This window comes from Platichthys flesus, chromosome 10, assembly GCF_949316205.1.
Source record: "Platichthys flesus chromosome 10, fPlaFle2.1, whole genome shotgun sequence".
NCBI classification, from domain to species: domain Eukaryota; kingdom Metazoa; phylum Chordata; class Actinopteri; order Pleuronectiformes; family Pleuronectidae; genus Platichthys; species Platichthys flesus.
The window spans coordinates 2,418,436-2,441,942 of NC_084954.1; the positions used below are offsets into that span (position 1 = coordinate 2,418,436).

Genomic DNA, 23,507 nt, shown 5'->3' on the forward strand with positions numbered 1-23,507 from the left:
GCTGAAAGGCTTCACTTTGTGCCACCGAGCTTTCAGGAGAGACTGTGGCCGCCTTGTTAAACCTTTCAGGGGAAAACTCTGCAGCGTGAGGTCACAGGTTTGATCCCCGCGACACCAGACGGTTCTCCGACAGGTCTGCAGGCTCGTGTACGTGTGTCACGGAGAAATATGTCCAGAGAGGAATTCCTCATTAGCAACGGAGCACTTTAAATTCCAGCAGAAGGGTTGTGGTGGTTTAGAGCAGCTCCCAGTCGGGTGTGTGAATAAAATGTGATTCAGTCGCCTTCGCCCCGCCGGTGAGTAACTGTGACGGGAGAGGAAAGGAAAAACGATCAGGTCGGAATCGAACTGGACACGCGTCTGAAAGGAATCCTGGAGAAACCTGGAAATAGATCCAGGTCCGACCACAGGAACTTCTCCAGGAACCTTGAATAGACTGGTTTCAGTTCCTGTCCTTGAAAAAGTAAAGTAGTGAAGTATTCAGCAGAGTGGAACTCTTGTTTATGACGAATCTACGAAATCTCTGCTCATTCTAATGAATTTAAAACAAGCGCCCGACGTCGGCCTGATGGAGGAAGCAGCAGACGACTGGGTGACACTTCCACTTCCACTGGTTTCACTGGGAGACACTCCGGCCTTTGTTGTGGGATTAAAAACACTTATTCAGATAATTTGTCGTTCTGGTGGCGTCCAACTGGATGTCTACACATTCCTGCTGTTTCCTCGTCCGGTGCGGCATGTGTGAGCTATCGGCTGCCTGGCATATGTGTGTGTGTGTGTGTGTGTGTGTGTGTGTGTGTGTGTGAGGGGTGGTAGCACTCTCAACCGGAACTCGGGGCCAGCTGGAAGCAATGTGTGATATGTACTTTCTGATTGTGTGTGTGAGGATATGTACATATGTGCGCGTGTGGCCGTGACTGTAAATGAAGAACAGTGCATGTGTGTGTGTGTGTGCGTGTGTGTGAGTGTGTGTGTGACGCTCACTCCATAAATCAAGAGGCCCCTGCCCTTCTCACCCTCCCGGCTCAGTATCATAACAAATGGCCCTTTCAGAATCACAGAGTCTCCCTTTGAGACGCCGTGGCGTGCTATCTGTTAACGTGCACGCTTCTGGACTCCATCTTTTCTCTGCCTCTGAAGAGGTTTATTTATCCTCCACAAACTTGTGCAGGGGCCGGCGGGCAGACCGCGGCCCCGGGGATGAAAAGCCTCTTTATGTGCGGAGCCCCCCCCCCCCCCCCCCCCCTCGCTCACACACTGACGGCCTGAATGAGGGATCGCAGAGGAACAGGAAGTCGTGCGGAGCCGAGCGAGGAGCTGTCGACATGGCTGCTGCCGTATCGGGACACGTTTGGCAGCGAAATTCAAACTTTTATTCTGACATGTGTCTTGAGAGATGACTGGAAGTAGTTTTACTGCTTTGGAACACAGGTTGACTATATATTAATACAGAAGCAAGTTTTTGGGGCCAGAAAACTTCCTTTCCTATTCTTTTTTTAGGCAAATACACGAATGGTTTGTGTTTTATTACCTCTGCCTGAGGTCGTTGTGTATAGATTTAAAACAAAATATGTAGAAAATGTATTCCTTAGCCAAGGAACAAGGGATTTATAATAATAATCTAGAATCACATCTAGTAGAGGGCAGACAAGATATATGGAAAATACCTTCTTCTGTTTTTAGGTAAAGCTTAAAAACAAATAGGGGGTAATTAATCCAACAGGTAAATTAATTTTCCATCGAAGGATTGTTCATCCACATGTTTCTCTCAGACGCTCAGTTTTCTCCGGTGTGGTCTGTCACCTCGTTCTCAGTTGGTTAACACATCTTGAACACGTTACTTCACTCTGACATCACTCAGCCCTCGACTCGGAGGTCTGTGAGGAGGACACAGGGGAAAATCAACTCCAAATTGAAGATGAGATGAGAATTAACTGTTTACAAAAAGTTGCTTCACAGTTTGTTTGGGTGTTTGTGTTGTTTTCATGCGTCTCTTCTCTCAGAGATTCAGAGTCAGTAGATTATTGTATGAATTTAAACAACACAATCACAGAATCCATATCGTGGCATTTCGACTCATCATTTATCTTCAATCTTCTGCTCTGACAGAGACAAAAAGAGTTTTTTTTATCTCTGTTGTGTTGAAACACTGAACTCACTGGTCTCCAGTACCACCTAAACACATTTGTGTATTTATGACCGTCCATTAAACTTGAGTCCCGGGGGCTGCTGCCTCGTGCTGACGTCTCCTCGGCTGTTTTGCATGAAGCGGCGTCCCCTCCTGTTGGGACAGGCCAGCGAGCCGGAGCTTAAACACTGAAGATTACAGGACTCTCTGTACGGGGGGGGGGGGGTCACAGGTACTTTTACTGAGGCTGGTGGAAGAGCAGCAACACAAACCTTTTTAACAAGATCTGTGTCTTTATCTAGCTCCCGTTCTCCAGCCTCCTCCGACCCCGAGCTAATGATACAACAGGACCAACATCTGCATCAGCTCCCAGAACCAGTGGCTAAACCATTCAGGGACAGATGGACTTTCTTATTGCAGGTAATTGGTTGTTTGCTTCTCCTGCTGGAAAACTCCAAACTGCTTCTCTTTGAACAGGGAGAGAAAATGCTTTCCACATTTTGTTGATCACTCACGGCCAATTGGTTTGCGTGTGTGTGTGTGTGTGTGTGTGTGACGGTGTGTTGCGGCGAGCGGTGCGTAAGTGCGTGTGTGGGGTGTTTGTTTCTGCTGGGAAAACATTTTGCTGAGAACTGGGAACACAGCAATAGTTTTAAAAATGAGTTTTTATAACTTAACGAACAGGTGATGCTGGGTTATTTCAAAATGTAGAGTTTCATAAATAATCTGAGCTCAACAATCGTTACGTGTTAAGAAATGATGAAGGTTGAAAAAGAAAAGTACAAACCCAGAACTTTTAGTCTGAGGGATATTTCTGAAGGATCTAAAAGGTTGCTGCAGAGCTGGATATAAAACAGACACCTCAGGTTTTAATTTGACAGTTTGTTAGATAATCCCACTCGATTGCAATGCTCTTCCAACGTTCTGGTTAAACTCTACACAACGGGGAAACTCATCTTCTCATTTATTGATTTTCAGACTCGCAGATGCAGCATCAGAAGAACTCCTCTGGTCAGTAGAATCTCAGGAGCTGGAACCACAGAGAAGCCCTGTTCTTCCAGAGGAGCTTCGGACAGACATCAGCGTGGAGCTTCACACGAGTCGGCTCCACAGCCGGCCGTCCCACCCACCAGCCAGAGCGGCTGCCAGCTCCACACCCCCTCAGACAAGCCCAGCATCACATGACCTTCAAACAGGATCTGCCCCCCACCTCCACACACCCCCACCACCACCTCCATAAAGAGCACATTTCTCTTCCTCCATTTCACAGCTCTGCCGATTGTAAATCCTGCTCCTCCTGGAAAGGCTCCCTCTTCTTCTTTTCTACCACCTTCGTTCTTTCCTCTCTTTTTTTTTGCAGTGTGCAGTGAAAGCCTCTAATCTCTGTTTAATATGGTTGGCCGGATGTAAATACCTCCGCACAATGCCCTTAATCTGGGCCAGCCTGACAACCTCACACCGTCGCAGAGCAGCCTGCCAGGAGGAGACGGAGAGAAAAGAGGGATGGTTCTGCCCGAGATCAAGGCAGAGAGGAGAAAGGAGGGAGGGAGGGAGGGAGGGAGGGAGAGAGGGGGGGGGGGTTTCCCCGGCTTGTTGCCTCTATTCTTCGCCGAGCTGAGCGGCCCTTTTATCAAAAGAGCTCCCGAAAATAAAGTTAAGGATAGACGTTGCCTCTAAACATCGGGCCCCGGGCCGGTTCCAGCTCGGCCCCCCTCCCTGCCGCCTCCTTTCTCCTCCCGCCCCCCCCCCCCCCCCCCCCCCTCCTTTCTCCTCCCGCCCAGCGCCTGGCCCTCGGCTCGGCCGCGCTAACGAGCATCGGAAGCTACTGTACGTCCAGAGCGTGTTGGCAGCGCCCAATCGTCTTTGCTCCTTTCATACCCTCATCAACACCCCCTCCCTCCATCCCTCCATCCCTCCTCCATCCCTCCATCCCTCCATCCCTCCACACCCGGTACAGGGCCTGGGTCTGGTCCATGGTAATTGTCATTCCAAAGACGAACTGGCCTAGTTTCAATTCAGCAGACGAGTGTAAGAAACTCGGCCCACAAAAGCTAGGATGTCTGGTGGAGTGTGTGTGTGTGTGTGTGTAGGGGGGGGGGGGGGGGACTTTACAACATAATCACACTTCCCAAAACAACACGGAGGAACCAATCTGATTACAAGGCGGCTTTTCAGAGCTCAGAACTTAGGGATCGTGTCTTCCTCTTTGACAGAACAAGTTCTCAACACGCGTAAGTTTCAAAGAAGAGACGATATTTGAAGAGTCGGCTCCAATGAGGAGACGGGGGGGAAAGGGATGCCGGGTCAGTCCTGAGACTGGGAAGGCGTGATCAGAAAGACACGGACACCAGGAGTGAGGACAAAGGTTCCTGCTGGATGTGAAGAATTACACGAGGGAACACAAAGAGCCGAGTGTAACCTGGTTCTCCTCGGTCTGTTTCTCCAATCGTCAGTTTCAGTGAGGACGATTTCCAAAAGTTCAAAGTGACGTCTCTTATCGGGAAGAAGCAGCTGAGGAGACGTCTGATTGAAACGTCAAACTTTGACCCTGCCCTGACCCCTGTGCCACCCCTCCCCCCCTCCACACACACACAAACACACATTATTTATGGGGACAAGTCATCCAAGCTGGAGAGTATCAGAAGTTGTGTGTGTGTGTGAGATGACAGAGACGTCACTGTCACAGTGTGCGATCACTCACACTCGTCTCACACTTGCATGCACACTGCGCAGCAACCTTGCAAACCTAGACAGCAGCGTTGTGCATTCATCTCTCTCTCTCTCTCTCTCTCTCTCTCTCTATCTCTCTCTCTATCTCTCTCTCTCTCTATGACTCTGTTGGGCATTAGTGAGACGGAGGCTTTTATCACTTCACTTTGAAAAGGCCTGAACTCGACCAGCACCAGAGACGTGGAGCGGGTGAACGCTGCTGCAGCAGACACAGAGGTCGCCAGGAGAGAATCTAATGTGTGGAGGGTAATTTAAAGTTTATAAGTTTCATTATATTCAAAAATACTTCACTATTTCAACACAGAATTGGAACAAACGCACAAACAAAGGAAGCAAAGTCTTTGAAGCAGCTTTTAGATCTTCATCAAATCAGATTTTAGTTGCATCACCCATATTCACAATTTACAGTTTGTCCTTCACCCTGAAGCAGAGAGGAAAAACTTCTTAAAAGTCAACTTTAAATCAAATTGTATGTTTTTATTGTCGGATCAATAGATTCTCATTTGGTTGATCTGAGTTTGAATCATGATTTCATTATTTTTGAAATCATGGATTGTCTTCCGTCAGTGTTAAAAACAACATCACACCTCATCTACAATAAGACTTAACGCTGCTAAAACCATTTGAAAAACTAGTTCACCAAATTACTGAAGTTCAATAATCCCTTACATATGTGTTAATCATGTGACTTAGGTCAAATTGAAGGTTAAACACATGACGGTGTCGTCTCCGGCTGAATGTGGTGAAACACCTGAGAGCAGAATCGGTGCGTTAAGCGTGTTTATGAGAGCGAGAGAGCAGGAAAGCTTCTAATCCCCCCCCCCGCCCCCCCGCGCTTCCCTCCAGGACCTGCCTTCACTTAACGGGCCACAGAGAGGAGCCTCTGTTTGAGAACAACTGGAGCCCAGTTGTCCTGAGACATCCACACCAGACACATCGACTCGAACGCAGCCTGAACAATGCACACTGGTGCTCTACAGCCGGGGTCCACGGCAAGTAAGTCAACCACACTTCAAATACCCCCCCCCCCCCCCCCCATCTGCTTTCACTTATGCTTTTTTGATTTGAGTTTGTTAGCTTAGCTTAACAGGTTCTCTGGGCCCCGCAGGTACCAGGACATCCCGGCAGGTCTATGGTTACAGCTCCTGTTAGCACGGAGGCTCTGCCCGTGTTCTGCTCTCCTGCTTTGCTCTTCATTACAGAGACAACAGGGTTTCCTCAGGAGAACAGTGTGACAGTACAGAGCTGAAACCGTTCACTTGCTCTCCTCTTCAGTGCCAACGTGCCCCTGAGCAACGCACTCGTGCTCCAGTCTGCTCATCGACCGGTGGAGTTGCACCTGAACTGAGCAGCAAGGTGATGCCGAAGCAGCAGAGAAAAAACAATGAAACATGTTTGAATGTTTAAATCTAATTCAGAGTGATGTCTTCACGTGGTTTCTTTTTTCCAAACAACAGGAGAGACATGAAGAATTAAAAGAGATATCAAATATAGAAGTTGGAATTCATATATTGATACAGTTCATCTTTAAATCCCTCTTCTAACCATCTCATCACTTCTTCTCATAAAAAAAAACTCCTTTTGATAAAACAAACAGTTAACAAGCCGACAGATGTTTACTGGTTTTTAAATTGAGCTTCTCATTCAATCAGGTTCGACTCCCACACACACTGTATTTACACTTTGCACCAAACCTCCATGAATAGAAACTAAACAACTAGAAAGTTCCTCAGTGGAGATCTAACCTCCACCAAGAGATCTTCTGGATTCTTCTGGAAAACTCCCCAATCCCAGAAACGCTAGAGGAACTCGTCCTCTGATCTGAAGGCATCACGTCCTCAGTGGAGGTGAAACATGTCCAAACTTCTCAGGTAACAAAAACTTAAAAAGTCAGTTTTTGACTTATGTCTCAGTTTGGTTCTCGCTGCAGACGTCAGACTTTAAAGTGAGCTAAAGGCCACTTCAGAGTTCAGATCCATCACAGTGAGGCTGCTTCTTGTCAGGTCGATAAAGGTCAAAGACGATAACGTGAGACGTCCGGGCCCACGCGCTGCTCAGGAAGACCACCAACGCACAACAGCTGAAGAACCGACTCACAAAGTCATCTCGTGTTTTCAGATTCTGACTCCGAGGCAGATGAACCGCTGAGCAGCAAACACACAACCACACTCAAAAACATCATTTCATGGGAGGTTTGAAAAATATCTGACGTGGCTCATTTAAAAAAAAACAAAAAACAAAAGTGGAGTCGGCTCGACCGCCGCTCGCCCAACACCACGTCGCTCCCTCTCTTCTTTCCAGGGAGAGAAGCGGCTTCCATTACGCTCTGCTAGACGGTACAAGGGTTTATTATTTTAGCTCTCCTGGCAAAATAACAGGGGGAGAGCTGGTGTGACGGGAGAGGGGGGGAGAGGGGGGGAGACGTGGGAGGGATGGAGGTCGACTTTGGTTTCAATATTAGATGTGTCAGCTGCCCTGGATGTGGGGGGGCTTTAAACAGAAGCGCATGTGAGGCCGTGAGTTTTTGTTTGAATGGAGGCAAGTGAAGATGGATGGATCAGCCAGGAGAGAGAAGAGAGAAGGAAGACGAGGAGGAGGAGGAGGAGGAGGAGGAGGAGGAGAAGGAAGAGGAGGAAGTCAAAGGTAAGTTAGAAATATTATAAACTGCTCTGGTAGAAGTGAACTTGATTATGGTCATTTCAATAAAACTAATTGGCCTGAACGAAGGAGCCAGGAAGAGGAGAGATAGAAGAGGAGGAGGAGGAGGAGGAAGAGGAGGAGGAGGAAAGGACGGAGTGAGCAGATGTGTGAGGGTGAGAGAGAAAGGAAGGAGGGAGGAGGGAGGAGGAGAGAGGGAGGAAGATGAAAGAGAAACACTGACAAGCAAAGAGGTAAGGACATACCCGACACACACACACACACACACACACACACACACACACACACACACACACACACACACACACACACACACACACACACACACACACACACACACACACACACACACACACACACACACACACACACACACACACACACACACACACACACACACACACACACACAGTGATGTATATAACTTTTCACGGGAGAGGAGAATCCATAACAATAGGATGAGCACAAACTGAAACAAACAGACACACAACATAAGAGAAAAGGACGATACAAGTACACCAACATGAGAGAAGTGAAGTAACACAAAGACGCACAAAGGAAAGGTACAAAGGAGCAAGTACATGACACTTTGTGTTGAAAGTCAAGGGACTGAGTGGTGGGGGAGATCAAGCCTGGATTCTCTCTCTCTCTCTGCCTTTGTGTGTGTGTGTGTGTGTGTGTGTGTGTGTTTGTGAGAGAGTGTTGGACTCCTCACAGCTCGGCACACAACCCGCCATCTGTTTGCGTCTGCCAGCAACATAACACACTCTACCAGTGGGGTTGGCTCACACACACACACACACCCAAGGACAGTGTGTAGCCGCCCTCCATCAAGACAATTCAATCAAAATTACTTAATTAAACCAATGGTGACCATCAATCAACCAGAGAGAGAGAGAGAGAGAGAGAGAGAGAGAAAGTGACAGAGAAAGTGAGAGAGAGACAAAGTGAGAGAGAAAGTGAGAGAGGGAGCGAGCGAGCGGGACGGGTGAAAGCAGAGACGTAACTTTCAGTGAAACACTTCACACACTTCACAGCACAACAATATTTGGTCAGATTTATCTGCTGCTCCAGTTGACTTAACACCCCCCCCCCCCCCCCCGTACCATCCTGGAGGAAAGCCCCCCCCCCCCCCCCCCCCCCACACAGACACACACACACAACGAGCCCCTTTGTTCCCCTCATGTCTGTCTTATCTGTCAACTATCTCAACAATTTCCTCAAGGGGAGCTTTGTAATTAAAAACCTGTAGCACGTCAACGCCGCTGTCGTGTGTGTGTGTGTGTGTGTGTGTGTGTGTGTGTGTGTGTGTGTGTGTGTGTGTGTGTGTCTGTGTGTGTGTGTGTGTCTGTGTGAACAGGCTGCAAACGCATCGTAAGCAGAACTCGGAGCAATCAAAGAAAATGATGGAGATTTGAAAACAGACCGAAAACGGGAGGATCTGAGTCTTTTCTCCGTGTGTCACTTTCCTGAATGGAACCGAAAGTGAAAAGAGAGAGAGACATTGATTTTAAATGAAATAAAAGACCCCCCCCCCCCCCCCCCGCAGTGGAAAAGGGGGCAGGGGTTAGACGTGAGCCGAGCACACAGACATCTCTGTGGTTTCATCCATAATTCATGCAGCGCCGTGCAGAGAGGATTCAAAGAGCATTAATGAGGTTTATTAATACAAACATCAGCGTGAACCAGCGAGCAGGTTGGAGTGAAGGCCACGAGCCGACCTGCTGATCTGAAGCTGTCTCCAGATCAGATCCACACGGGGACGACTCGCCTGTTGAGCCAAACACCTGAGGACGAGGAGGACACTCGAACTTCAGGTGAACGTGACGAACACAGACCTGAGATCAGTGAGGCCCAGAGGAAGCAGATACGAGGACGTGACCCTTATCACTGATTGATTGAACAATTCACTTTACTTTTATTTTGAAATCCAGCACTGAACAGAGCTGTGTATTGTTTTCTAACCTTTTTTCAGCACCTGAGTTTCCGCTAGGATCAATATTGTTATACTTATAGATCAGGTATAAGAGATCCGTGGCTCCTAAGAGGACGTTAGCATCTTTCAGCTCATTGTTTTGATTTCATGACCTCGAACTCAGTGACAGGAAGCTGCTATAGTGAAAAAGCCTTTTATAAGTTGCCTGGTTGAGGTAAGATGGGAAGCAAAGTTAGCAGCGAGTTCACATAAAGAAAAGTTTAGCGGCTAAAGAGAGAAAGATTCTTCTCAGGAGCTGGAGGAGACTCAAATTGAGCAACAAGAGAGAGAACTGTGGTCGTTTGGACACAGACACCATGTCAGTGATTTGTTTACAGACTGATGTCACTGCCCTCAACCGGCAAAATGTAATTTAACACAGATAAGACAAGCCTGTTTTCTTTATCTGCATTTTGTCGAAACACAAATGTTTTGCCAGGATACAGTTTGATATTTGAAATGTTTGACTCGTGGGTGATGAAAGAAGATTAAAATCTGGCCTGACGTTACTTTAGATTTCACTATTTATTCCTTGAGATGTTTTTATGTGCTTTAGTGAAAAAGTAAAGTTTGATTTCCAGCCACAGTCCTGAAATAAAAAGTCCCTTCCTGTTTCTCACGTTACACTGATTCACGCCGACAACTTTCACTTCGGGCTCTGATCCGATATAAAAACCTATAATAACATTTTGATTAGCAACAGGCTTTTTTCAACTTGTGCTCCACAGCGGGGGGGTCGTGTTATCTTTGGAGAAACCCTGCGTCTGGGCAGTAATACTCAGCGAGTACTAAATAAACACCTCATACATAATGGGCTCCGAAGGTTCGAGGCAACACAAAGTCAGACACGTTACACAAAAGACAATTTGTCAGATGACGGAGGAGAATCGTACAGATGTGTTTTTTCTCCAGGTGACAACGTGTGTGTGTGATTGTCGTTTGTTTGTCGTGCAGGAGAAGCAGCGACCTTGTGTTGAGTGATTCTCTGAGTCGTGTTTAACGTCTGATTCCCGTCCAGAGACGTGTGGAGTGGATTGAGTGCCTGATGGAGCGAGGACAGAACCGTCATTGTTCAACAGATCCTCGTTCTGCTGGAGTGTGCGCTGCCAAAACGATTTCTTGATAGTGTTGGCAGGGAAATGAACATTGTTGTGGAGCCGCCGAGCCAACGAGCGGCTGCAGAATCCGAGCGATGGCTGCTCGTGGCTTCACGCCTCAGCTGTGAGGAACACTCCAGGTGTCAGAGTGAAGCCCACACATGGAGCAGCTCTCATCTACACAACCACACAAATAACACGTCACACTGAGGAAACGGCAGCTCGGGGGAACCGGGACGAACCAGGATCGAAGACTGACTGAAGAGTGCAGGAGGTGTGGACACACACACACACACAGACACACACACACACACACACACATAGACACACACACACACATAGACACACACAGACACACACAGTACGAGACATACAGCTCAGGAGGAGGAGGCAAGTGTGTGAGTCATAGAGAGAGAATGACAGAGATAGAGAGAGGAGTGACAGCGGGGGTGTGTGTGTCAGTGTTTGTGTGTGCCTGTGTGTGTTGTGTGTGTGTGTGTGTGTGTGTGTGTGTGTGTGTGTGTGTGTGTGTGTGTGTGTGTGACTTGTAGAGCTGGAGCGTAAATCTGTGGATGGCGTAGTTTTAACGAGTCTCCTAACGATCCAAACAACCCCTGCTGACATTTACAGTCCCTGCCAGGGGGGGGTCAGTGACCTCCCACCCCACCCACCCACCCACCCACCCACACACAGTCCCTCTGTCTCTCTGTACACCCCCCCCCCCACACACACACACACACTCTGCTATCCTTTAATTTTCTATCATTCTCTCTTTCTATTCTTTCATCGCCTCTGTCCATTCAGACATAACATTCGCTTAACTACAGACTGCACAAAGGCCTGCACCACACACACACGTACACACACACACAAACATATATACACACACATACATAAACACACATATACACGCGATGGCAGAACTGAATGTGTTTAATTTATACGTCTGCCTTTTTACAAAAAAACATCGCCGCTGAGGAGCCAAATATTTCATCTGAGCTCCACAGGGCCACTGGCTGGGGAGTGTGGGTGTGTGGTCAGTAAACACACACACACACACACACACACACACACACACACACACACACACATGGCTCCTGCTCTTTGTCATTACTCACTCTCGTTGGTCAACTTGGCGTCTTAAACATTTCTCTTTGCACAACATTTGGAAATGCCACCAGCCTCTGGAGAAATAAACAACGCCTCGCTCTGAAACAACATTATGGTCGACTGAATGGAAACACACACACACACTCACACACACAGACACACACACACACACACACAGTGTCTCCTTACCTCACACATGTATAAATATAGTCCACAGTTTAAGGACATTTTTATCCCTGTTACTTGAACATATCATTTTTTTAAAATTATGACATTTCATAAACCCTCTTTCAGTTTGTAGCATCTTTCAAACAGCTGTCGATCGTGTTCAGCTCCTCTACCGACCAAGAGATGAGAATTCTCTGGAAGTGATGTTGATTCTGATCAGTTTAACAATCTGTTCATAACTTTTAACTTCATTACTTTTCAATTTATCCTAACATTTCTGTCCGGGAGGTTTCAAGGGCATTTTTTGTCCCGAGCACCTGTTCATTTCTGACCCTGACGCACACACACACAGACACACACATTACTCTGGAAACCCGTCCCCCACAACACACATGAAACACACACACACACACACGAGACACAAACCTAAGTGACAACTCTGCAGCTCAGCGCTGTGGCGGCTGAGGAGGAAACCGTGCCATCTGCCAGTAAACGACAGTCATTTATCCCCACTGCTCGTCCATCTGTGGACGTGGGGAAGTCTGCTGGAGGCCGGGGGGGGGGGGGGGGGGGAGACACCACGCTGACCAGAGACGACTAGGAGACACTGAGGCCTCTGTCTGTGGCCTCACAGCTCTCCTCAGCTCAGTGTCCTGCAGACACCCTGAGGTTAAAGGAGGATAACGGGCCCTGAAAGCTAAAGATTAGACGGATGAGTAGCCGTCACAGATGTTTTTGAGTTCTGATGGTTTCCTCTTTCTGTCTTTATTTAAACATTCATGACTCAGATCTTCTGTGATTCGTTTCTAAATTTAGGAATTGTGGTTTTACAAGTTTCCTGGAGACTTTTCCTCGAACGTGGGATGTGTTTATAGAGAAGAGGAGCTTCTCTCTCTCTGGGCTCAGAGTGACGTCCTGAATCCCCCCCCCCCCCCCCCCCCCCCCCCAGCACACAAGACGTTTCTCAGACTCACACATGAATACAACATTCCTCCTCGTGCACTGCGCTGCACAGGGAAGTCATTACTGCTCTTAGGTCTAAAGTGCAAATCGATCCTCTACAGCTGCATTTTTATGCCAAGAAAATAAATTGAATTTGTGTTTTCGAACCAGATTTGTTTTAATTTCAGGATTAAGTGAATTTCTGAAGAACCATTAAAACCATCAGGGCGGAACCAGGACTGTCTGTTAAAAGCCAGATAATTAAATACTATTAAAAACGACGTCTCAGACTGAGAAGCTCGATGAATAAGTCCCACTTCCATTTCAACGTGCCGAGCTAAACAAACCTCCCTGATGGAGACACGGCTGCACCAGTTGAATGTTATCGCCTCACATCCGATAAATCGTCACACCTTAACACGACAAACACAACAACCTGGAGAACACATCCACCTCAGGATCTACACCTGGTGCCGTGTCTGTCGGACTTAAACTCAACACAAGACCGACTGTGTCATATTTCAAACCTGTTTAAAACTGTTTAAGTTCCTTGTATCAAGTCGTTATACTCTTTAAATGCAGAAAACTGAATAATGCAACTTTTTATTGTTCCTGGAGAATTGACAGGGAACTTGATTTGGCCGAAGTGACCACATCTCACAAGACTGCACCCTGATTATTTCCTGATATGCACCACACACTAATAAATGTTCATGGAAACTGAAAGTCTATGTTCTTGCACACGCAAAAAAAACACACACACACACACACACACACAAACACACACACAGGGTGTCTCAGCTTGCATAAGACAGCTCGGTCCTCTCCAGCTCCTCGTCTTTCTTAACTCACTGCAGCGTGTAAAGTGTGTCAAAGACTCGTTTTAAATAACTCTCACATGAAAAAGAAGAAACAGGGAGGGGGGGGGGGGGGGGCGGAGGGAGAGAAAGCACAACACTCAGAAAAAGATTACCGTGCTTGTGTTCTTTTTTTTTTTGCACAATACGGCCGAGATTAAAGCTCACACAGCCGACGTTTGCTCTGGATTGATCTCTGGGTTGTTTCTCTGCCTCTGGAACAAAGAGGGGGGGAATCGTGCTGAGCTCAGCGAACCAACACAAGTCCAATCAAATCCTCCGAGTGAGACACAAGAAGCCGCTGCTGCTTTCTCATAAACAATAAATGTGTGTTTTTTTTTAAATGGCCCCATTTGAAGTGATGAACACACAAAATCTGCTTGAGCTTCCAAGCTGATTCCATATTAGTAAAAAGAAAGTGAGGGAGCACTGGCGGAGGAGAGGACGTGTGTGATGAGCTTGTGAAAACTTTCTGAGCAGGAAAGACAAAAACTGTTCTTGTATTTTATCAAAAGCAGAAATATTTCAATTCACAGACAAATTCTCGCAGTTCAGAAGTTTGAGATTTCAGCACTAAGAAAAAAGGATCAAGTACAAAGTGAAAAGCTGTTTCTTCATGAGCTGGATTTTTCTGAATGGTACAAGGTCTGTGATTACATGGATCACACACACATCCATACAGTGCATCTATGTGCAGCACGCTCTCTATGACAAGGGGCGACTTGGGGTTCAGTGTCTTGCCCAAGGACACTTCAGCATGTAGAGCGGTCATTAGAGGACAACCGCTCTCCCCCCTAAGCCACAGCCAAGAAAACCCTGATCCCTAAAAGCACCTTGTCTGATGATCTCTTCTGAATCTTACAATATTAAACCCGGTTGCAGGAGACCTCACGGGTCTGAGCAGCGGCATCAGAAGCATGGGAGCAGAACTCCACTCTGCTCGATGTGGTTTCCTACCTGTGGGCTGAGCCGTGGGCAGCCGGGCCGGAGCGACGCAGAGAGGCAGCAGGAAGGAAATCCAGAGCGAGCACCACAGAGCCGTCATCCCTCTGGAGGACGAGGAGGGGAGACGCAGAGCAGCGAGGCCCGACTCAGACAACATCCTCCGCCCGCATGCTGTCCAGCCGATCCAAGGTTCCCCCGCCACTGACCTGGAGACGGGAGGAAACGTTAATTACATGTGGCTGTGGGACCAACACACAATCAGAGTGAGGCGGTCACACTGAACCCAGGACAGAGCCGGGCCCTCGGGACCCGACATTCCACACTGACTCCGAGGATTACGATGGAAATCCCTCTACGCGGTTTCTCTCAGAAACTTTCTCACAGCACCCGATCGTTAAGACGAGTGTGGACGAGCGCCGGTGTCGAAGCAGCTCGTTAAAAACCCTCTGAGCAGAGAATTCAAGTTCATTAACCAATCACAGCGCTGCAGCGTGATTGGCCGATGAGAGGCAGAGGAATCACCGGACATTCCTTCCACAGGACTCTGCTCCACACGCTCTTCTGCACGGGTTAGCGTCCGATTGACAGGGATTCACTGATCCTCCCGCGGGAGTGAGAGAGCGACGACCAGGGCGAGCGACGGCAGAGCGCCCTGCTCTCTGTTTGCTTAAGCAGGGAGAAGCTGGAATGCACCGAGGATCGAGGAGAAGCTCAGAGAGGTGCCCAGAAAAGCAAAAACACACCCCAGCCCCCCCACACACACACACTCACTCACACACACACACTCACACACACTCACTCGCACACACACACACACACACACACACACCCACTCGCACACACACATCACCACATTAGCTTGAACTTCAGCCGCTCTGTCCAGCTTCAGAATAGCTCTGGCTGTGAAACGACAATATTGCACTCACGTCTCACAAACACACACACAATCACCTCAGAGTCACACACAGAGGTGTATTGTACACACACACACACCCTCACTCACACACACACATACATTCCGCCCCCCCCCCCCCCTTGACCCACTCCTTGCTCAGCACAAAGTGAAGCCCGGGCTCCGTCTGCACATTTTCGCTCAACTCACAGAACTTAACAACCCGCATGACGAGACAACACACACACACACACAGACACACACACACTCCCATGTTCTCTCCATCCGGGGAGCTCTTCCTCCTCTCCTCTCTCGGCACATCCTCACTTTGTTACAACACAAGACGCCGACACGCTGCTGCGGTTTGTTGACACAGCCACGATAAGGCCTCCGCTCGCCAGGCGTGGAGGTAGCTGATTGCAGGCCTCTGTGATTTGAGACTCTTGTTTTCTCTGGCAGGCACAGACACAGACACACACAGACACACACACACACATACACACAGACACACACACACACGTAAAGAAAACCTCAGCTTTTTATGGGCCCTTCACTCTGAGGACTGCTTCAGATACGGATCTGTTTAGACACAGCCTCTTGAGCCGTGTGAGGAGAAATTGGAAAACAATGCCGGCGTCAGATTGAATGATCTGGTGACAGGTATTAGTTTCAACCACAAAGTGAATCCTGGAGTTTGAGAGTTAGAATTTAAAGGCATTACAACGAGACTGACGGCGTGAAATTGAGACAAATGACAGGCCTGTGTGAGAGCAGGAGGTAAAACCAGAACCTCATATTATCTATTTATGAAATATTGAGAACGAACGGTTCACAGGCTGAGCAGCCGACTGAAAACCCTTTGATTTCTGTTAACAACCTCAAGAAAGAAGAAGAAGAAGAAGAAGAAGAGGACGAAGACGAGGAGGAGGAGGAGGGGGGGGGGGGGGGTATGGATCCCGAATACCCAGCGTCGAGTTCAAAGCCTGCAAAGTGTTTTCATGCTTATATTTTCTTAAAGCATGAAAGGGAAACACAACCATCGCTGGGAATAATACATGAATATTAATCATGCACAACCATCTCCACATTGTAATGGCTCAGAGGCAGAGAGGAGTGCTTTCACCGGGAGTTCAAGTCCCTGTCATCCCTCTCCGCCCTGTGAGGATCAACGCGTCACATGCTAGTCACACCTCCTCGGGATTGTCAGTAATCTTTCATCATTAAGCCAGAGAACCAACAGCCAGGGCCGGGTCCACTTGGTCATTTTGGGGAAAGGGGATTAGAGGGGGGGGGGGGGGGGGGGGGGGGGGGGGGAGCACAAGTGCAAACAGCAGCCGGGCGAAGGGCGAAGGGGGGGCAGGAGGGGGAGAGTAAGATATAGACACACAAGATGGTAATCCTCCGTATCATCCACTCTTTTTCTGCTGGTTTCTGTCTTTTGTCCCCGTCCTCTGCTCTCGCTCCTCACTCAGCCTCAGGTGAGATTCTGATCAGCAGAGCGAGCGCAGCACTCCAGAGCTGTCAGTGCTGCAGGGGGACGCTCTGCAGGGGGACGGTCTGCAGGGGGACGCTCTGCAGGGGGACGCTCTGCAGGGGGACGCTCTGCAGGGGGACGCTCTGCAGGGGGACGCTCTGCAGGCCGCGTGGACTCGAGCCGACACTCGGACGGACAGATTCACACACATCTCGGCCTTGTGTCCTGTGCTGCACGTGCAGAAGAACAACAACATCTGTCCACACATTTGTCCTCTGCAGGAGACAGAGGACGCAGGAGGACGCTCCAGTTGAGTCCCTCTGGAGGATTTATAAGAAATACTAGAAAACCAGCTCTAGAACCTGCGGGTGTTCCCGGCCTCTCGCCCAGCGTCAGATCCCTCTCGACCCTCAGAGGACAAACAGCAGGTCGATGATAAACGGACCCACTAAGGTGTGTCTCATCGTCTTACTCACCGAGGCCTGAGGACATATAACTGTCTCTGAGACGATGGACATTTCATCAGACACCACGGGAAATTAAAATGGTCCAAGATTAACGAGGTTGATATGAGCTCCATTTTATCCGTCTCATGGTTTATGTGGTTTTATAAGGACTTTACAGTGAAGCAATGGGAGAAGATGAAAAACCATTACGTACTTTAGTCACACTGACATCTCTCTTGTGAATGTTATGAGCTCCGACCTGGTATTAAATCTATAACGGTGATTATAACTGAATATCAGAGACATGTTTTAAGTCACAGGCGTCACACAGTTATAAATCACAAGATATTAAAGAATAGAAAAGGCCGGACAAGGCCCTGCTGCAGAATTTAGACTTTACCCGTGAGCATCACAGAGATCGGCTTCTCCTCTCAAATCGGACAAGTTGGAGCCAATTAACGCACAGTCCTCCTCTTTGTAATAGAGGAGAAGAAAGAAAACGTGCACGCGGAGCGACGCTCTCGGGCCAATTTCTCTAATGATAAGAACCAATTAGAAATCGTACGGAAGCGAGACGCGTCCGAGGCCCTGATTGGAACACGCGGCAAACTGGCGTGGGCTATTTCTCGGGTCAATAGCGACAATTAATTTGCAGCATTAGGGGCACGATTTACGGCTTCGAGATTTAATAGGCTAATGAAAACATTTTCATCCTCTCGTGTGTAATCCGGTGATTTTCTCCGGTGACGGTGTAAAGCGGAGTGGCCACAAATCCCCATGTGAATCCCATTGGAGCGCGTGCGTTTGAAGAGCAGCTGAGTGATGTGCTGCGGAGAGAGAGAACCACGCAGCTCGTTCATTCAAAGGCAGGATGGGGGGGGGATCTGCAGCTTTCTGGAGAAACTTCAGAGATGATCAGGAGCTGCTGCGTAATTCATGTCTGCGCTCCGAGCCCGGGAAGACGTCACCGTTGCAGTGAGGAGAGAAGGCGTGTTCGACCCGACGAGGAGCGGCTGTGTGACTTCGTTACAGTGGAACTAAACGTGGAACCGGTGGATTGATGATCAGTGGGGAATCGAACTCACCCCAGACGCATGAAATGAGCATCTCCGGACCCTCCACATGCACAGAGAGCCGTGCGTAATCACACGATTCTGAAACCTGTGGTCTCTGCCTCCGGGTTTCACAGGTTTTACCTCATTCATAGAATTTTCTGGAAACCAGGTTTTCAAATCAAGTGTTTTTTTAAACGAGCAGGATGAGCTGGATCTCACGTTTTCAAAAAAATTGGAGAAATTCCTACAGCGAGTTTTAGAGAAAACAAGGAAAATGTGCTGGAACAACTTCCAGCTCCAGCAATAAACGTGTCGCTTTTATATTTCTGACCCAAACACATTCATTTTACAACGTGCGTAATTCCACACACCTGCGCCACACGCAGCGCAACCCGCGTTTACGAGCCACCGCTGCGCACTTTCTCCAAAGCGAAGTGGTTTGTGAAAACACGCACAGATTGGGTCCGTGTCGCGGCGGACTCAGGCCGGGACGCACCGGTTACGCACGGATCCAAGAGACGGGCCACACGGAGCTCTCCTTCCGGGGATCGGGGCTCCTCCACGCGTCACTCGCAACAGCCCAATGTGTCCGACGCACATCTACGAGGAAGTGAAGCCATTACTCTGGCTTCATAATAATAATAATAATACTAATAGTAATACCAGGCTACTTACCCGAGTTATTCCGTTTGGACAGTGAACCTGAGTCTTCCAGGTGCCACCGAGCATCCAGAAGAAGAAACTCAGTTTTTATTCTCCGGTAAACTTCGTATAACACCCCCTCAAATAAACTTCTCTTTAATCCGCAGCTGCTCGTGCGTCGAGGAGCAGAAGATAAAGTCCTGAATCCGCGTCGCGACTGACAGCTCGGGTCCTGCGCTCGGGCACCGCCGCTGGGGGAAAAAGCCAAGTTCGGGCACTAAATCCCGGTTCCCTGCGCGCGCTGCGGTCCAACGTGTCCAACGTGTCCAAACGTCCAGGGCGCGTTCATGGTGTGGTGCGCAGCGGGGATGGGGGGGCAGCTGTCCTCTCCTCTCCGGTGCGGGTCCCGGGCTCAGTCGGTGCGTGTGCGTTCGCCTCGGAGGATCCAGCTCGGACTGGTGGCTGCGCTCCTCCCGCTGCTGGGAAGTATGGGCTGAAGCGGAGCCGCAGACAAGTCAGCCCCGCGGAGCACGCGACGGGACTTCCGGGAGGGGCTTTCACAATAAAGACTCGTGACGCGGTGACGCAATGGGTTTCTGAATGGTTTTTACTATAAAGTCCAAGTTAAACCTGTGATGAACAAACTCTGCAGCCTGTTTAAAAGAAGAATAAAGATTGAATATATATTATACCTCAGTCAAAAACCCATGTTGACCATTAAAGGTCAGTTCTATTCAGTTGGATAACATGACTTAGATGTTATAACATGTATTAATACGATAAATAACCAGTTTGAAGATCTTAAAATAGTGAAGCTCATTTTATTTTAGATATGTTCTCTCAATCCTGTGACAATTTGCTGAAGTTTGCTTAAGTCAAACAAACTGCAATAACTACACCAAACCAGCACCGTGACATATTTGCATATTTGCACCATTGCACATAATTGCACTATTGTTTTATTTTCTCCTCAGCTGTTTATATATACATTTAGATATGTATAATTTATTTTCTATTTTAAATTGGATATTCTATTTCATATTATTTTATACTACTTCTGTTTATCGCTTAGACCTTTTAATTTCCTGTCCTATAATTATTAGGAAGTTGTTGGGAAATTTGCAATAATAAAATTATTTATGATTGTTATTGTTATCAGTCAATGAAAGAACCATTCAGACTCTTATTCTGAAGGATTTTGTGTTTCTGGGTCTTGAGGCACCCCCCCCCCCCCCCCCTGCTACTGGTGGCTCTTAGTGACTCCTGGTGGATCCTGATGGCTCCTGTTGCTCCTGGTGGCTCCTGGTGGCTCCTGTAGGCTCCTGGTGGCTCCTGGTGTCTCCTGGTGTCTCCTGGTGGCTCCTGTAGGCTCATGGTGTCTCCTGGTGTCTCCTTGTGGCTCCTGGTGTCTCCTGGTTAGTCCTGGTGGCTCCTGGTGGCTCCTTGTGGCTCCTGGTGTCTCCTGGTGGCTCCTCACTCCAGGTTCCTCAACCTTCTCTGTGACGGGCTGCAGCAGCAGCGGGGGGGAGGGATATCAGATTTCGGCACACCGCCCCTGCGCCCCCACTGGAGGCATCACGTGACGGATGGTCCGAGCGCCTCCCATCTGGCCCCTTACTTAAAAACCCTTCAAGTGACTCCTGAACGCCTGAGCAACCAGTGGGGGCCAACGGGGGGTTTGGGGACCACAAGAGGACCTGCAGGAGACTCAAGCTCGTCTTTAAGGAGCTTCATCATGTCACTGTGAAGTGTTCGATGTCCAGTGAAAGTTATTGAGACCAGAGAATTCAAAGTTCTCATCAGTTATCTCCAGAGGAGGGGGATGAACTCTGAGAGAACCAGGGGCCCCCCGAGCTGCACAGGGGCCCTGGAACATGTCGGGGTTTAGAGATTAGATCCTCAACCGTCAGCAGGAGTGAAACCAGAAAAAACACATGTCTTGTTTACGTGGATCTATTTGTAATTTTCATTTTTTCTTCACCAAAATAGAAATGTGAAAAAAATGGTTTGCTTGAGTTCCTGAATGTGACATTTTGAAAATCTCTTTCAATTAAATCATTTCTTAGGTTCTAAGTTCCGTATCCAACAATTTATAAAAAGTATAAACTTTGCTTTAAACATACACACACAAAAAAAGTGACTGGATCCAAGAACTTTGGATAAATCTGTGTTTCTGTGAGTTTTTGTTTCTTCCATTGGAGGAAAGAAAATCATTCACTCGTCCAGTTGTTAAAGATGGTTCCACTTTGTCATTAAAATACAATGAACCTTATTCATTGTGCTTTATTTCTTTGTTATCTGTGAATATTTGAAACAAGATCCATTGTCCCTGCTTTTCAAATCCAACACATTTGTTTTTCACACGTCTCTCATGTACGTGTTAATTGTCACATGTTTAACACTATTAAAGTGTCAACTGTGTCATTTCACTCAGGATTACCTGTCAATCATTACTCGATTGCAAACAGCCCTGCACCCATATTTGCCCAGTGAAACCAGAAGTGTGCCGACAACACTAAACCACAACCAGTCGTTCAATCTGCCGCCATTGGGCTAATTGCCGCCATCACAGCCCCCAAGGTGTTTGAACAACACCACAATTACTGCCATCTCTTCAAGTGTGTTTTGAGAGGGCAGCTTTATGACGCCATAAAGCAGAGTGGCCCTGCACTGAGTGACTGTGAGGAGGCGTCTGGAGTGTGGAGCAGCTCCTCACCGGGATTTGTGACAATCTCCGTCAACACGTCGTAAACGGTGGAAGACGGAGGAGGAGAAGCACCTGCAGCATCAGGTAGATCAGAACCTTTCTCTCTTTTTCTCTGCTCACACTTTTCCCACTGGGATAGTTCAGGTTCTGTGATTCTTCCTGTTTATCACCTTCACCGAGGAGGTTTCGCTTTCATCGCGGTTTGAATGACGTTTAGTAAGATTTCACAAAAACTGCTGAACCGGTTTTAAACATGGTGGAAGGATGGGACACGGGCCAACGATGAAGTCATTCATCTTGAACTTTAACACCGCAAGATGTTTTTTACACTACAACAATTTCCCAGGAAATAAGTTTCAACCCAACACTTCCAATCATTGGTTTAGCCTTGGTCGTGTGTCCACATGTTTTCTTTATAAAGAAAAACACTTGAATGCTATTTAAAAGCTGTAAAAATAATTTTAAAGTCATGTACAGTCACTTATAATATGATTATGTCTCATTTCTTCGGGCCTGTGTCTTAATATTCTTACCAACATTTAAAGAAGAATAGTTCCACTATGGTGTTTTGTAAAAAGCTTCTCCACTAATTCAGCATTTAATCAACTGAGTGGCTCAAAGGTTAAAGACAAAAACAAATTGCTGAGGTTATAAAACAGGATTCATCCACTTCACACTCTTCATGTTTTATTGTTTTACAGCATCAAGTGGAAGTCAATGAACCGAACGTCACTAAAAGACCATTCAGTGTCAAATGAGACGTAAAGTGAAAATACATGTTTGCACAGGTCGTCACCGCAGGGCCCATCTACACTAAATCATCACTGTGGGTTTTTAAACTGTCAACATTTTTTATAGAACTGAGAAACCTCCAGAGCCCAAAGCTCTGAATCTCCTCTGTGTGTTTTCCTCCTCAGATTTATGGTCCATTCCATCACACGTGTCCCACAGCCACAGGTGATATGGACTGGTTCTCATGGGAAAGCCAAGTGGAGAGACAACATTGTTAAAGAGCAGGGTCGGCTGGTGGTGGTGGTGATGAAGATGATGATGATGAAGGCCAGGCTCCCTGACCCTTTGGACGACAGCGCTCTGTGAGAAGGGGGGGGTGGGGGGTGGGGGGGGAGCCCGGGAACAAAAGCTGGTCGGTCAGGAGGAGAGGTCATACAGATGGTGAGAATGCTCAGTGAGACAGCTCGGGTTGGACTGATCACCACACTGACCAAGTGACCCCTTCACACACACACACAGACACACACACACACACACACACACACACACACACACCTCAGCTCGCCACAACTGCTTATGTTAGAAGGAAAACAAAACTCCCCCCTTGAACCCCCGCAACACCCTGTCTTCTAAATTAACACAAACACACTCAAACAAGTGTACACACACACTCACACAACTCACACTCACACACACACCCTCCTCTGGCATTCCTGCTCTCCCAGGGAACAGATCACAGGGAGAAGGAAGGTGAGGTCCTTTCATTTAAAGTTAAAAATTAAACGTCCATGAAGCTCCAGAGCTCAGCAGCTTCTCTGTGAGGATCCAGAGAGGCAGAGAGACAGAAAACTGAGAAGACCTCAAACCCCTCGTCTGTTATCAGGGTTCCATATTTCCTCTGATCACCCCAACAAGCTGGTAGCCCGGGCCTTGTTTTCTCCTCGGGCCC

At 47.9% G+C, this 23,507-nt stretch overlaps 1 protein-coding gene across 1 annotated transcript in view; it reads right to left on the reverse strand.

Annotated features, from left to right (window-relative positions):
- The window catches only part of fgfr3 (fibroblast growth factor receptor 3), a gene marked incomplete in the record, with an annotated part of 61,731 nt that extends 42,083 nt beyond the window's left edge, over window positions 1–19,648 (reverse strand). Inside the window, 2 exon segments of the mRNA XM_062397213.1 lie at window positions 14,623–14,816; window positions 19,153–19,648. Coding sequence (XP_062253197.1) covers window positions 14,623–14,767 — 145 coding nt within the window.
- Between the last annotated feature and the right edge of the window lie 3,859 nt (window positions 19,649–23,507).